This window comes from Pelodiscus sinensis, chromosome 23 (genome assembly GCF_049634645.1).
Source record: "Pelodiscus sinensis isolate JC-2024 chromosome 23, ASM4963464v1, whole genome shotgun sequence".
NCBI classification, from domain to species: Eukaryota; Metazoa; Chordata; order Testudines; family Trionychidae; genus Pelodiscus; species Pelodiscus sinensis.
This window is the reverse complement of record NC_134733.1, coordinates 3,208,280-3,225,152: the sequence shown is the minus strand read 5'-3', so window position 1 is coordinate 3,225,152 and position 16,873 is coordinate 3,208,280. Positions and strand designations below refer to the sequence as shown.

The 16,873-nt window shown below is 48.8% G+C and overlaps 1 protein-coding gene across 13 annotated transcripts in view; it reads left to right on the top strand.

The window, feature by feature from the left end:
- HP1BP3 (heterochromatin protein 1 binding protein 3) overlaps positions 1 to 16,873 on the top strand; it is a 60,087-nt gene that overhangs the window by 29,870 nt on the left and 13,344 nt on the right. For all 13 annotated transcript variants that reach the window (XM_075906516.1, XM_075906527.1, XM_075906521.1 and 10 more), the window contains 2 exons: positions 485 to 565; positions 10,058 to 10,212. In XM_075906516.1, the coding sequence (XP_075762631.1) occupies positions 485 to 565; positions 10,058 to 10,212 (236 nt within the window). The remainder of the gene's footprint in view (positions 1 to 484; positions 566 to 10,057; positions 10,213 to 16,873) is intronic.

Genomic DNA, 16,873 nt, shown 5'->3' with positions numbered 1-16,873 from the left:
TAATTGCCTTTTGTTACCACCTAGCCCCTTAAACTTACAGACTGGTCAGTCCCTGTTTAAAATGTCCACAGTCTCTAAGGCTCACTGCACTGCTCTCTATGACTAAGGTAGAGTTCGCTGCCAGGATGCCTGCCAATCTAAGACTGTCTATACTGCACTTTCGTTGGTAAAACTTTTGTCAGTCAGAGGTGTGAAACAAAAAATCACCCTTCTGACCAACAAAAGTTTTACCAACCGAATGCACCAGCGTAGACGTCACTTTGTTGGCAGGAGACATTGTCCTGCCAACAAAGCTACTGCCCCTCATTGAGGCGGGGTTTTATTTTGTTGTCAGGAGAGCTCTCCTGTACCACTGCTAGGTGCACAGTGCAGACAGAGTCTAAATTTTTGGCACAATATACTACCATAACAGTCAACTGTCCAGGATTGAAAATTATTTTATTACCTACTGAGTGCTCCTAAAATGGAAATTATTCTTTAACAGGTGAAAGGAAAGGGAGCCTCTGGGAGTTTTGTGGTGGTCTCTAATGCAGGGAAAACTGTTCCGAAATCCAGAGACAGGAAGGTAAGATCAGTTTTAATAATAAGTACAAGTTGGACCTCCTTGGTCCAGCTCCCTCAGGACCTGACTGGCCCTGGACAAGTGAGTTTGCCAGACCAGGGAAGGTCTAAAAGTGGGGTGGAGGTTGCCACACACTCTGCTGGACTTGTCTCCCCAGCTATCTTGCACCATTGCCTTCGGCTTCCTGGCTGCGGAGGCCCTGCGAGCTCCAGGGGTAGCCCTGCAGGCACCTGCAACCCACCAGCCTTGCCCACGCTCACAGCCCTACCGCCTGTGGGCTCTGCTGCCCCCACAGGCTCTGGTAGCTCTGCCGGCTTCCCAGCCTGGCTAGCTGTGGGCTCGGCTGACCCTGCTGGCCAACTCTGCTCCCAGCCACAGGCAGCCTCTGTGCTGGGGCTCTCTAATCCAGCAGCATCCGTTGTCCTGCTGGACCTTGGATGTTGCCAGACCATAGCATCCTGGACCACAGAAGTTCAACCTGTGTTGTCGTCAAAGCCTTTGAGGTGCCCAGCAAAATACAAGTGAAAACCCTGCACAATATGCAGCATGGTCCAAAATCAGACGCCCAGCAGTTGTTTGTTCTCAAATATAATCCGTAAAACATATTTTATTATAAGAAATATTACTTGTGTGAAATCATTTAGTTGGCCTGTCTAGTTCTGAGACAAAGTGGGCGACATAGTATCTCTTACTGGACCAACTGTTGTGGTGGAAGGTGCAAGCTTTCATGCTTCACAGAGCTCTTCTTCAGTTCCAGAAAGAGTAATCAGTGTCACAGCAAAATACAGAGTAGGAAAGAGCGTCACCGGCTGTAAGGGTTTAATATGTTGCAGGACACCATTTAAAACGAATTTTGGCAATTCAGTCATAAGGAAAGAGGGTGAGTAGGTTACAAATTATTGTAATAAGCCTGTGACAGAATGCTGACCCAGAACTGCTGAGCCAGCCCTCTGGCACTCCAGCTCCAATTAAGGAAGGAGACTAGTAGCTGACTAGCAAAATCTGAGCCTGGTTGGCAGAGGCAGAACAGGTGCCAGCGTGATTAGCCTGGGGCTATATACAGGCTTAAAGGAAGGAGGGAAAGGAGGGGGTTGAAGCTAGAATGTGGAAGGAGAGTGAAGCTCTTTCCTCACAACAAGAAAGAAGCCTCTAAGGCTGGAACCACAGCAGTATGTGTTGAGAGGTGGTGGTTTTGCACTGTGTAAATAAACTGCACCAGTGACTGTCCAGTCAGGTCTCTGATTTTGGAGCAGAGGCAGGACCCAGGGGGAGCCCTATTACACCCTGTTACAAAGCCTTAAAACCAGTGTCAGATATGGATATTAGCAGAAAATGTTCCCCTACAGATGGATAGTGCTTTTTCCTTTTTCTGTGAGTTCATTCGAGAATGTAGTGGCTATCTCAGTTCACCTAGGTCTTGTAAGGGCATTGGACACACTTGATTAGGTACCTAACATTATGGTAGGCACATGTAGGACGTGTGGGTCTTGAAAGGTGTGTTGTGATGGGTGTTGGTGTCTGCAGGCTTTTCATTTGATGTGATGGCAGTCTGGTGCCTCTTTGACATGGTGAGACCGTAGTCTGGGGGAAGCCTCCTTCCGAGGATGAGCTTTGATGAGTCTGGGAGGCTATTTGACAGGTCAGAAGAACAGTTTGGGGAAAGATTTATTTCAGAATATGATTCCTATCCAGCACTGTTCGTTACTCCGTGTGCTGAAGTTTTAAAGAGAGTATTGCACTGAATATATGAACACGTTGGAACTTACTGCCTGGCTACCAGAGAAATCCAAGAGGCCTACAAAGGATAATGATGTGTGTGGGTACTTAAGGTTTGAGAGGAAACCTACTGCTGATGGTTTAGTCGAAGAAAAAAAAAGAAAAAGAAAAATGTGTGATGCTGCACTAAAGGCTCCCACAGCTGATCCATGCTAATGTGACACTTCATGTCCTTGCAAAGCAATAAAGCAAATCAGAGTATTCTTCATCCCTATTTGCTTTTTTCCTGTAGGGTAACTTACCCTGCTGAGCAGCAATTTATAAGCTAACTAAAACAAGTAGCTAGCACCCTGACTGGTTTTTCAAAACTTATTGTATGTGCAATTATCTCACTTGAATAACTCCACAAATCTACTGCACGGTGTCAGCCCCCCAATTAAACTGTCATAAATACATTTTGGCATTTTCCTTCCTATGATTCTTCACCAGTATATTTGTGTGTGAAGAGCAAAGTTTCTAATCATCCACCTCCTACTACAGTGGAACTTATAGGAAAACCAAAGTCAAAGGAACATTGCTTAAAAATCATATTCACAGTGTCTTTCAGATTAACAGAATTGATGCAAACTATTTGGGAGAACATTACCTTTTCAAAGCTTTTTTAGGAATTTGAGAAGAGTAAAATCAGATCCACCTGATTAAAAACTTTTACACAGCAATCGGGAATGGGAGAAGAGGCATTAAAACAATAAAAAGGAAGATATGACTAAAACAGCAAGATGTCGAATTGAGTAGATGTCATTTAGACAACTCCCCTTTTAACTAGTTAATACAACATTCAGTTTGAACAGATGTCTTACTGTAACTTTCTCTTTATAAAATATGCTGCCAGGTTCTTCAAGTGTTAATCCTAATAGGTATTCATTGTTGGTGAACATGTTCTCGTTGTACCCGGGACTAGAAATTTTTCAGTGCCAGTGTCCATTGGTCCACAGTTGCACTGTGCATATCTTGGTGCTCCCAACCCAGGACATCAGGGGCGGTGCAAATCAACAGCCTCTCCGGTTCTTTCTGCAACTTGTGGTCTGGGATGAAAACTGCCTGTGTTCAGTTCTGCTCTTCAGTACGCTGCTTCCTCATACTGTAAATATTGTAGAGAGTTGTTCAGAGTTTTAAATAGCAAGTTAAAATGTTGGTGCTAAAATCAGCTAGGTGGGTATTGTGGGGTTTCCCCAGCTCCCGCACTATTTTGGGTACAGATTGCATCTCTCTCAACTGGAACACTCTGGTCTGGACCAGAGAGCCCCAGCATACAAGAGTCCAGTGCCAGCAGGGTCAGAGCCTGAGGTTGGCTGGGCTTCCCCCTGTGTATTAGGCAATCTCACTAATTCAGACTCCAGACTTTTTCCATGAATCCCCTCTCAGACCCTGGGTGGTCCTACTCCAACTATCTATTCAAAGCCACCAGGCAGCTTCCCTCCTGTGTCTCATCCCAATAGATGGATGTCCTTCAGAAGGCGTAAGAACTCTGAAGTAGAAGCATGAGGAAGACCAGGGCCAACATCCCCATCAGAAGAGGGGACACAGCTCCCCATATTTTCTAAGAACAGATCTCCCTTGCTTCTTCCTCCTGCACCTTCCTCTCCCCAGCCCGCTGATCTGCCATGGCCATGGAGAGGCACCTCTCACCTGAAGCCAAGCTGCTGCAGGGAGAGGGAGCCGTCAGCTCCAGGGCAGCCTGGCAGTCCAAACCCTTCCTTCTCTAGCCCCACCCCAGAACCCCCCCCTCCCCACACTCCAACCCTCTGCCCCGCCCTAAGTGCCTCCCCCCGCTATTCATTTGGAAGTGATCATTTTTCTAATATTACCAAAGAGAAACTCGCTATTGATCATCTTGTGACAACTTTCTGAGAGAATCTTTATTATAAAATAATTAGAGTTCTGTCCTGAACCTTTGGAAGAAATCAGTTGTTAAAAGATACAAAACCTCCTGATTTCTGGGGACAGATTTCTCCTGCAAACTTAATTTTGAACAAGGATTCTGCCTTATCATTTGGAAGAAATGGGTTTGTGCAAAGTTACTAACAAACTCATAATAGATTGAGTAATGTGTCTATCAGCGGAGTCTTCGTTTTAAGGCAATTAAGACTCCTGAGACCTGTCTGCCAACCCAGGAAGCAGCAGGGGTATCTGGCACCCAGCAGTGCTGACAACACAAAGCGTTCTGGGCCACTAATGCTTTCTATTGTCGCTGACACCTGCCACTCTGGTTGCTGTTCTAGGGGCAAAGCCTGTCCTGGGGCCCTTTCAGCAGTCTCCAACTCTGTGGCACTAATCCCTGGTTCTCCAGAGCAGCACTGCCAGACAAGTTGGCTTACCTGCCAGAGTTCCTGGCTCCACTCCCTGAACTTAAGCTCTGCTCTCCAGGATCCCAGCATTGATTGCCGGCTGCCTGGCGCAGACCCACAGAGGTCCATCACCAATAACCCGAGGCCAGACACTGAGGGTCTGTGTCATTCTCTGGACTCATGGCACCAATCCTTTCAGTCTCGTCCCTGATCTCTGGATCGCCAGTCTGTGGAGTAGACGAAGGTCTCCCTGCTCCCACTTGAGGTCAGTGGTGCCTCTCACTCTCTGGGCATGAGGTGTTGATCGCTACTATCTGCTGAGCACTGTAGCCAGAGATGCAGCAATAAGCAATTTCATCCCAGCACTGGTCCTCAAGAGGATGTGGAGACAAATATCATGGAAAGGGTAGACAGGCAGCAGTGGTACTTCTTTGGTCACGGAGACAAGTTTCTTCCTCCACGCTTGGGAAGCAGTGGGCTCATTGCCTGTGGGTGAAGGTCACCTGCCAGGGGCATCAGGATTCCCTCCATTATTGGCAGCAAGTGCATGGCCTCAGGGCCAGTGACCTGTCCAAGTGACCTGTCAAAACATGTGCACTGGTCAGTCAGTCTTAGTGACCTCCCTTGTCCATGAGGGAGCTATAAAACTAATCAAGGGCTTGTAACAAACTCCCTCCTTCGTGCCCTTCACTTCCAAGCTGGCAGAGAGGAAATACTATGTCCCAGCCAAGAGCTTTGAATTCTTTTCATGCCCACCCCTCCCTGAGACGCTGGTCATGTCCACAGCCAGTGAGTGACAGATAAGGCCACCCAGGTTCAACCCCTAAAAACAGAGGTAAAGAAGCTCAATCTCGTTGGCAAACAAATTTATTCAACTGCCAGCCTCAAATTGAGTGACCAATCACTAGGCCCAACATGACTGCTATGACAATAACATTTGGCAGTTTATGGCCTAGTTCATGGCAGAGGAGCCCAGGAGGGAGGTCCTGGCTATTTTTGACAAGGATAAGACAGTGGTGAAGACTGTTCTCCGAGCAGCCTCAGACACAGTGGACACTGCAACCAGGACTCTGCAACTTTTAGCCATTTCCATGAGGAAACTGTCTTGGCTGCAGTCATCTGGGCTGTAGTTGGAGGTAAAGGAATTGATCCAGGATCTTCACTTTGATAGAGTCTGGCACTATTTGTGGAAAAATGCCCCATCTCAGCCTGCAAACCCTTAGCAAGTATTGCAAGAAGTTGAAGCTCTGCATGGTCTCCCCAGCCTTCATCATTCCCTCCCTGGATCTGGGACACTGGTACACTGCTCTTGATCTGACAGCTGCTTACTTTTCTATTTCAATATTTCATTGACACAGAAGGTTCCTACAATTCACTGGGAACTCCCACAACCAGTTTGCTGTGTTCCGTTTGGTCTAAAGATGGTGCCGGGGATATTCATGAAGTGCATAGCAGTAGTAGCAGCCTACCTCCGCTATCAGGGTATCCAGATCAATCCATATCTCAATGATTGGTTTATCAAGAGCTACTCCGGGGTCTGCTTCAGTGCAGTGTCTCAGTGTGGTGAATCATCTGTCAATCACTGGGCCTGTTGGTAACTGACCACAAATCTACATTAGTACTGGTGCAGAGGATAGAGTTTTATCAGAGTGGTCATAGAACCATAGAGCTGGAAGAGACCTCAGAAGGTCATCAAGTCTGGCCCCATGCCCTAAGCAGAACCAATCCCAACTAAATCAACCCAGCCAGGGCTTTGACAAGCCCTCTAGAGATGGAGACTCCACTACTTCCCTAGGTAACCCATTCCAGCGCTTCACCACCCTCCTAGTGAAATAGTTTTTCCAAATATCCAACATGGACCTCTCCCACCACAATTTGAGACCATTGTTCCTTGTTCTGCCATCCATCACTACTGAGAACACCCTTTCTTCAGCCTTTTTGGAACCTTCCTTCAGGAAGTTGAAGGCTGCTATCAAATCCCCCGTCATTCTTCGTTTCTGCAGACTAAACAGACCCAACTCCCTCAGCCTCTCCTCATAAGTCATATGCTCCAGGACACTAATCATTTTGGTTGCCCTCCGCTGGACCCTCTCCAATGCATCCACATCCTTTTTGTAGTGGGAAGCCCAGAACTGGACACAGTACTCCAGATGTGGCCTCACAAGAGCCGAATAAAGGGGAATAATGACATCTCTAGATCTGCTGGCAATGCTCCTCCTAATGCAACCTAATATGCCATTAGCCTTCTTGACTACAAGAGCACACTGTTGACTCATATCCAGCTTCTCATCCACTGTAATTCCCAGGTTCTTATCTCTGCTCTCGAGCATATCTACCTCTTCCCCCTAGCTTAATGCTGAGGGTGCAATCCATCCCCTCATCCAGGTCATTAATAAAGATGTTGAACAAAACCAGTCCTAGAACCGAACCTTGGGGCACTCTGCTAGAAACCGACTGCCATCCTGACATCAAGCCGTTGATCACTACCCATTGGGCCCGGCCTTTTAGCCAGCTTTCTATCCATCTTAACATCCATTTATCCAATCCACATTCCTTAACTTGCTGGCAAGAATATTGTGGGAGACCATATCAAAAGCCTTGCTAAAGATATATATCATCCATGGACTTTCCTATGTCTACAGAGCCAGTTACCACCTCATAGAAGCTAATCAGATTGGTCAGGCACGACTTGCCCTTTGTGAATCCATGCTGACTGTTCTTGATCACTTTCCCCTCTTTCAAGTGCCTCAAAATGGATTCCTTAAGGATCCCTTCCATGATTTTTCCAGGGACCGAGGTAAGACTGACCGGCCTATAGTTCCCTGGATCGTCCTTCTTCCCTTTTTTTGAAGGTGGGCACTATATTTGCCTTTTTCCAATCATCCGGGATCTCGCCCGATCTCCACGACTTTTCAAAGATAATGGACAAAGGCTCCTCAGTGACATTTGCCAACTCCCTCAGTACCCTCGGATGCGTTAAGTCTGGACCCATGGATTTGTGTACATTTAGCTTTTCTAGATAGTTCCTAACCTGTTCTTTACCCACCAAGGGCTGACCATCTTCATCCCATCTTGCGTCACTTAGCGCATTAGTTTGGGAGCCCACCTTGTCCGTGAGGACAGAGGCAAAGAAAGCATTGAGTACTTCAGCTTTCCCTACATCATCTGTCACTAGGTTACTCACACCCTCTCTGATCACCTTCTTCTTGCCAACATGCCTGTACAAACCTTTCTTGTTATCCTTCACATCCTTTGCCAGTCGCAATTCCAATTGCGCTTTCTCTTTCCTGATAACCCCCCGGCATTCTTGAGCTATGCATTTAAACCCCTCCCTGATCATTTGTCCAAGTTTCCACTTTTTGTAAGCTTCCTTTTTGTGCTTAAGTTCACCAAGGATTTCCCCTGTAATCCAGTCCGGTCTCCTACCATGTTTGCTTCTCTTGCTACGCATCAGGATGGTTTCTTTCTGTGCCTTCAATAAGGCTTCTTTAAAATACTGCCTGCTGTCCTGGACTCCTTTCCCCTTCATGTTAGCATCCCAGGGGATTCTGCCCATCAGATCTCTGAGGGAGTCAAAATCTGCTTTTTTGAAGTCCAAGGTGTGTATTTTACTACTCTCTTTTCTTCCTTTGGTCAGGATCCTGAAATCTACCATCTCATGATCATTGCTTCCCAGGTTGTCACCCACCTCCACTTCCCCTATTAGTTCCCATCTGTTTGTGAGCAGAAGGTCAAGCTGCGCATGGCCCCTGGTCGGATCCTTCAGCACTTGTGTCAAGAAGTTATCCCCAACATTGTCCAAAAACTTCCTGGATTGCCTGTGTACTGCTGTATTGTTTTCCCAACAGATGTCAGGGTGATTAAAGTCCCCCACAAGAACCAGGGCCTGTGATCTGGAAGCTTTTCTCAGTTGTCCTAAGAAAGCCTCATCTATCTCATCTACCTGATTCGGTGGCCTGTAGTAGACACCAACCACAACATCACTACTGTGGTTTGCACCTCTAAACTTAAGCTATAGACTCTCAACAGGCTTTTCTCCCTCTATATACTGGAGTTCTGAGCAATCATACTGCTCTCTTACATATAGTGCAACTCCTCCTCCTTTTCTCCCCTTCCTGTCCTTTCTGAACAGTTTATACCCTTCCATGACAGCGCTTCAGTCATGCAAGTCATCCCATCAATTCTCTGTTATCCCAGTTAAATCATATTTCTTGATCTGGGCCAGGGCGTCCAATTCTTCCTTTTTGTTACCCAGGCTTCTCGCATTGGTGTACAAACACCTCAAATCACCCTATCTTCTCCATTCGAATCGGGTCTTCCTTTGTTGCTCGTTTCTCTTTGCATTTCTTCCTAGTATCCAACTTTCCCACTCCCCTCAGGGTTTTGGTCACCGTCCCCCAACGAATCTAGTTAAAAGCCCTCCTCACTAGGTTTGCAAGCCTAGTGAGGAGGACTTTAAAGTAGGTTCTTTGCCACCAGAAATCAGGTTTAGAGCAATGTCCGATCTGATCATCCAGGTCTTAGTATGGTGTTTGCAACTACATCCAAAATCCATACCTGAGGTGTCTTCAGAGTTGCACAGTAAACTACACTATTTACCTTCTGGTATCTTATTCCCTCAGTCTCCCCACTGCATGCAAAAGACGAAGCTTCCCCTCTCTAAACATACACAGAAGGCCACTGCTATTGCAGAAAAAATTAAGGCGAAAGCGCTCTTTTCCTAAAGGCTTTAAGTGCATTTTTCTCTTTCCTCGCCCTTTGTTACAATTTTATGTAAGCCCCTTCATCTCAAACTGTCATGGCCCACGTGAGGGGAGCCCAAGCAGAATTAGTAGCTTCCATACAAAGAATCCCTCTTGGAGATATGCAGAGCAATTCCGTGGGTTTCTGAACACTCCTGCACCATGTATACTGATTCCAGCTTTCAGCTGGGGATGCCTCCTATGGCTCAGTGGTCTTCCACTCTGTAGTACAGCATACTTCCTTGTATGCTCTTACTCAGCAACCATCACTTGCTATTCACATGAATAGCCATAGGAAAGAAGAAAGGAAACGTAATGGCTTACAGTAACTGGAGTTATTTGAGATGTATGATCCTTGTGGGTATTCTCGACCCATTTCACAGGATTCACAGTATATCAGGAACTTGGGAGGCAATATATCAGGAACTTGTGCCCTCAGTTGGAAGCACGAGGAGGCACAGAGTGCAGGCTATTGGATGTTGCTATTGAAGAATTTCCAATCCTAGGTGCACATGCACGCCCACAGTGAATACCCATAAAGACTACACATCTTGCAGAACTCCAGTTATTGTAAGTAACCTTTCTTCCCACAGCAATTCTCCCTGTGTCCATATAGCTGATTTGAGAATACATGGAGCCCTAGTCTGCTCTGCTCTGACTTCAGATACATTTTTCAAAATATATTTCAGAGAAGTATCTCCACAACTACTCCAGAGCAGCAAGTCAAGCTAGAAGACATACTTCCATTGGCCTTCACCCGGCTTTGTGAACCCAAGGAAGCTTCATACAGCCTGATCAAAAAATACGTGTCACAGTATTACCCCAAACTCAAGGTGGACATAAGGTAGGTGCAGTTTGTGCATATGCCTAACAGCTGTCTGTTGTTGTCTTGAAACACTAATTTCTGTTGTTTTGTCCTCTTATTTCTTTAAGAAGATTGAGTTCAGTACTTTATTAAGCTGTAGTCAGATGTCATATTTAGCTCTGCATTGTACTAGCCTCCTAGAAGCCTATACAAATTCTTTTTCCTGTGAATCGTCGTTGTTGTTGTGTGCCCCATATGGAACTCCTGATCTATGAGGCAGCATTGTTCATATTGCACATCTACCATATTGGAATCCCTTTAGACTTTCTTTGAGCAGTTGCTCCTGTGCATTCCAGTAGGTATGTGTACATGCCACATGCACGATTGTTGACCATTTCCCCTGACAGGTACTGCTGTGGAGCCCACTGCAGTGGCACCTTCATGGCACAGTATATAGGACTTTGCCAGTGATGCTCATTGGGGCGTCTTCGTGCTCTTGCTTCGCAAGCACTGTTAGTGTTATCCATAGTTAGATTCAGTTAGCTTCAAGGGAGTCTTCCCCCTGCTTCCAGCTCCCCTGACTAGGGCATGCTGCATTCTCAGGGGGTTTAAGTCCTGAAAGAGCGGCAGGAAGCCTATGGCCAGGGGTGATCCTCACTCTTTATGCCTTAAGTGCATGGGAGCGAGCCATCAGAGTAGTGCCCTGATTCATGCCTATGGCAAAGAAAATGCAACCATTGCCTAAAGTTTCTGCTAATTGAGGCAGCACTTTGCCCCCAGCAGCAGCGGTGAGCAGTGCACTGGCCTCAGGACCCTTTGGCGCCAAGGAAGGATGTTACAAGGGAGCACTGGCACCATTCCCTGCCTCAGCAGATGGATTTGAGCATGCAGCACTGTTCATACTCCCCGGTGCCACTCAGGAAAAAGAAAACTGACCGAGGCTAGTCCTCAGCTTAAATGTCCACAGAAAGACCCACGGTCAGGGTACCCAGAGTCATGGTAGCAAATCTCAGCATTGTTGTCTCTGGCCTCCCCACGGGGCTTGTCAAGTCTGGTGCTGGTGCACTCCCCTGGTCAGGAGGAGATAGAGGACTTGGATCTCCCCTCCTCATCTGATATCTTCCAGGCTACCCAGGGATCTTATCGTTGTGACTGCATACTTCCCGGCACTGCTGTCAGAGCAAATCTCAGCACTGCCATCTCTGGCAATGCTGTCCCTGGCAACCTGTGCAGCACTATCAGTGGTGCAGGCAGTCCACCCCTGGGGCAAGCCCTTGATGATGCGGTGCTGATCCTCATCACCTTGGTGCCGGTCACCAGTGCTGTCAGATTCAGCACTGCCATAGTCAGTTTCTAACTATTCATTGGACTCGGGAGAGGAGTCGTCGGCTTCTGCATGTTGGTACTGCTCCTAGTCCTGGCACTGTAGTTTGCGGGACATTCTGGAGCCAATGCCGTCCTGGACACAGCAGTGGCAGGCAATTGTCCAATGGCACTTTAGGATGCTGTGTGGCTACCACCAGGCTCGGGTAGACTGCTAGGGCCACATCTGTGACATTCAGGATCCACACCCTGCCTTCCACCACGCCTGACCAGCCCCAGACTCCAAGAGAGGAAGTGAACCTGCCTGTGCAAAGGGAACCAGCCCTGTCACGGTGGCTCCACAAGATGGGGCCTAAGCTGAGCCCTCAGTTCCATGCATAGGCCAACCTCCAGGGAGCCAGACGTACAAGAGGACTCTCTCATGGGCCTTTTAACCCGTGTCCCTGGATGAGCTGGTAGCCAGTACCTCTGCTATGAGGTAGTGGCACAGAACTTGCATCTTCAGGCTGAAGAAGTCAAAGAAGATGCAGACCCGATGGTGGACACCCACGCCCCAGAGGGCCCCTCCAGAGCAGCTTCACTGCTGATAAAGATCATTCAGACCACGACGAACTCTGGCACCCATACTGCCCGTGGTCAGGCAGAGGTACTTGTACCACACGCAGGGCGAGAACAGTTCTTCACGCTCCCTGCCTGGTACCCTGGGGGTTAACATGGTGAGCCACAAAGAGCAGCAGTGTCAGCCAGGGCCTGCACCCAAGTTGAGGGATGCCAAGGAACTAGACCTGGCTGACGCTGCTGTTCTACCATGAAGTCTACTTGACCTGCAGCTGCCAGTGTCCAATCAGCGGGCAGTGGGGAGCCACAGCTCTTGGAATGCCCTCACCAGATTCCAGGAGCTCCTCCAGCAGTTTGTGGTGCTGATCAAGGAGGGTCTCCTTGATCCTCCCTTCAGGCGGCCCTAGTCTCTGTGGACTTGGCAGCCTGCTCGATGGCAACTGCTGTCACCATGAGACACCGGTCTTGGACATACCCTTGGGGATCCAGAATACCATTCAGGACTTGCCCTTTGACTGCTCAGAACTGTGTGCAGAGAATAGACTCCTGTTTGCACAGCCTGAAGAAATCCCAGGGGATCTGCTGCCCAGAGGAAGCCCTTTCAGGCACAAGCCCCAGCCCCATTCTGCTCCAGGCCTCCGAAGAACGACTTCTCCAGGTGCGGGGCAATAAACAGCAGAAGGCGCCAGTCCCACACCACCTCCTCAGGGCCAGGGGATTTCTAAGCAACCCGCAAGGCCAAAGCCCTACTTCTTCGAGGAGTGTCCCTGTGGGTGCTCCACCGTAGGTGCTTGAGCTCCTAATGGGAGATTTTTGGTAGCAGTGCCCACGTGTGGCTGCACATGCAGAACTGCCAGCGTGTGACATGTGGAATGGCCATTCCACATGCGCAGCCAACTGTCCCCTTAGTTCCTCCTCTACTGCTGCCAGCTTTGGTCGCAGCTTAGCAGCCGCCCTCATTTCTGTTAGAATTAGATCGAGTTGTTGGTAGTTATGAATAGTAGTTTTTCTTAGTAAAGTGTTTTTTTTCTCTCTTGTTAGTACAGTTAGCTTAGATAATGTACTTCCACAGTGCTACTTTCTAGCAACCGCTTGAAGTCTTTTTTTTATTATTATTATTTTTACTGGGACTCCACTGCTCAGTGCCCCAACTGTAGGAAATAAACATGTAGGATGAGAAAAACCAGGGAGCTCCAGTAAAAAATGATACACCTGGTGAAAACAGCTCATTCTGACCTGGAGCACACCAGGCCACCCAGGCATCCATCCCTGGTGCGGCAGCGGAGAGAGGAGCTCCAACCAGGTCAAGCCCAAAGGACCATGATGGCTCAAGTGCCCAAAAAGAGGTCCCACTCTTCCTCAGGACCTGATTCCCCTTGGAGGAAGCATTCTCTACAGAAAAAGGCTGTCTTTGCACTGGCAGCACTGAGGGCCCTGGAAAAGCAGGCAGCTAGCGGGTGCAGCACCAACAAGATCCAAGACCCTAGGGAGAAGGCTCATTCCTCCTCGAAGGCACCAACGGAAGCCAAACAGAAAGCCTCCTTGTCGGCGCTGACAAAGGCTCCATCGGCACCAGCCACAGCACTGACCCGGCCCCGCTTGGCTTTGGCCACCATACTGCCACTGGGCGGTGCTGATGTTACCATCAAACAATTGGTACCGGCGGTGCATACCAAACAGTCAGTGCTATCCCAAGCCAAGCAGCCAGCACCGATGCTGCAAGTTGCGCCAGTGCTCATTCTGCTCCCTCCTCTGCAGGTACCGCAGGCATTTCAGCATGGCGTACCATCACCACCGGCAGCTGGGTGCTGGAAGTAATCCAAACAGGTTACTTTATCCCATTTTTAGTTAAATCCCCCCTCCAACCTCTCTTGTCCATCCCTCTTCAAGCACCCCACTCACGAACATGGACACAAGCAAGAAGCAGAATGCCTGCAATGGGGGAGGGGGGGCATGGAAAGAATTTGGGGTGTAAGAGACTAGTTGACTAACTGATAAGCAGAAAATTATCAGATAGTTGACTAGTGATGCGACTAGTCCCTCCCCTCCCCCCTGCCTCTATCAGAGAGAGGCAGCAAGGGGGAGGGAGCGGGAGCTGGCTTTTTAAGCTGGTTCCCCCCAGCACTGTCTCCGCGGGTGGCAGGGGAGGTAGAGGCACAGCAGAAACACCATGAACAGGGGCTAAAGGAGTCTGCTTGCGCTGCTTTTGCTGTGATTCTGCTTTTTGAAATGACCCTGGTGGGGCTCTTGTACGTTTCAAAGGCTCAGGTGCCACCCGTAGCGCAAGGCCAGCAGGGGAGTCCCCTGCTGCCCCCACACGCCCTGAGGGCCTTCCTTTTGAAATGTTCAAAAGCAGAAGCCCCGTGCTGGTGCTGCACTCCTTGCGGGGCTTACTTTTAAAATGTACAAGAGACTCTTGTACATTTCCGAAGCTTAGGCGGGAGCCATAGGGGAGTCCCCCGCTGGCCCTGAGCTCCCTTCTGCTTTTCAAATTCCCTGCTGGGGATTTTGTACATTTCAACGGCTGAGGCGCCGCAGGGAGCGTGGGGCCAGTGGGGACGCTTGCTACAGTTTAAAGGTGGAGTCGCCTTCTAGACTAATCGAACAGTTGATGGAAATCCCATCGACTGTTCGATTAGTTGATTAATCTAAATTTAACATCCAGAGCTCAAGGACAAGTGGTTTTACTCCCGTTACTTCCTCACTACCAAGAAGATGGACGGGTGAGGCCTATTTTAGATCTTTGCAAACTCAACTGCTTCATTTGAACCCAACAATTCAAGATGGTATCACCTCCTTTCCTGCCTTGGAAAAGGTCCTCAACCGCAAAAACACCTATTTTCGTATATCGTTACATTGACACACAGATGCTTCCTGCGATTCACCATAGGGGACCTGCATTTCCAATACAGTGTTACCCTTTGGACTTTCAACAGCCTACGGGTTTTCTCAAAGGTTCTTGCCGTGGTCAGCTCACCCAGGCAGAATGGGGGTCACCATATTCCCATACTTCAGTGGTCTCCAGCCTTTTTAACCACAAGATCGCTTTTTCAATTTGTGCCATGTCAGATCTACCTCAAACCTAGAAGCCCCAAATACCCTTACCCCACTTCCTTCCTGGCCCTTCTCCAAGGCCTCACCCTGCTCACTCCATCCCCCTTCCTCCCCAAAGCTCATTCACTTGCACCCGAACGCTAGTCTGGTGAAGGTTCTGGTCTTTGGCCAAAGGGTTCAGAGTGTGGGAGGGGCTCCAGGCTTAGCCCAGGGCAGGGGGTTGGGGTCCACAAGGGGGTTCAAGGCTCTAGGAAGGAGTTTGGGTTCAAGGGAACTCGCATCGGGGCAGGCGGTTGGGTGCAGGAGGGGGTTCAGACTGGGACAGGGATTCAGGATGTAGGCTTTGTCAGGGCACCACTTAACTGACATGACTTCCTGGTGGTGGAGCAGGGGGGTTAAGGCAGGTTTACTCCTGCCCTAGCCCTCAAACCAGCTGTCATGTACAGCAATGGCTCCATGTGCTGCCCCTCATCTACAGTCACCGAGCCCACAGCTTCTACTGGCCACGGTTCCCCATTACCGATCAACGGACACTACAGGAGTGGTGTCTGCAGGCAAATAGCATGTTGAGACCCCCTGCTCTGCCTTTCTCGGGATCCAACACCTGCATGGGACTTAAACCTAGTGCTCAGGGCAATAATAGGCTAGCCCTTCGAGCTCCTTGCTACCTGCTCCCTACTACATCTCTCGATGAAGTTGGTTTCCTCAGCACAAAGATTGGGCGAGCTAAGAGCCTTGATGTCGGATCCCCCATATACAATTTTTCATAAGGACAAAATGGTCTTCTGTACACACCCCAAGTTTCTCCAAAAAAGTACTTGCCTCATTCCATTTCAACAAACCCATCTACTCACCTGTCGTCTTCCCAAAACTACACTAGGATGGCAGGGAGGTGGCGTTGCATACCTTAGACATCCTCAAGGCAATTGTGTTCTTCTTTAAAATGCACAAAATCCTTCCAAGACTTTGTCTCAGCTACAGAGAGATCTCAAGGATTGCCCATTTCAAAACAGAGACCATCCAAATGGATCTCAGGCTGTGTACATTTGGCCTACGCTATATTCCAGAAAGAGCCCCCAACAACCATCTGGGCTCACTCTCCAAGAGCAGTGGCAGCGTTGACTGTATTTCTCTGGGGCGTCAACGGAGGAAATCTGCAGAGCCGCCACATGGGCTTCGGCATACACATTGATGAAGCACTACGCCATTCACACGTACAGCCTCCATACCCTCTTCGGCCGAACAATGCTTTCGGTTACGGACTCGCATCTCCTGAAGCTCCCACCTCCGAGCACAACTACTGCTTCGGAATCCCCTATGGTGGAGCACCTGCACGGACACTCTTCAAAGAAGGGAAGGTTATTCACCTGGTGGAGTAACTGGAGTTCTTCGAGATGTCCCTGTAGGTTCTCCACTACCCACCCTTCCTCCCCTCTGCTTCGGAAGCATCTATATTCGGGCCAGAGAAGGAACGTAGGGGACAGTTGGCTGCACATGTGGAATGGCAGTTTCAGATGTTGCGCATCGGCTGTTCCATGTGCGCAGCCGACCATGGACACTACTACCAAAAATCACGTGCTCAAGCACGTAAGGTGGAACACCCACAGACAAACTGTCTCAAAATTCCAGTTACTGCACTAGGTGAGTAACCTTCCCTTTTGAACGTGTGCCGAGGATGGAGCACCAGAACCCTCCTGTATATGAACAGATTGCCTCGCTACTAACATGTCTAGGCCCAGATCACCTCAGATATCTGGGTCTTGAG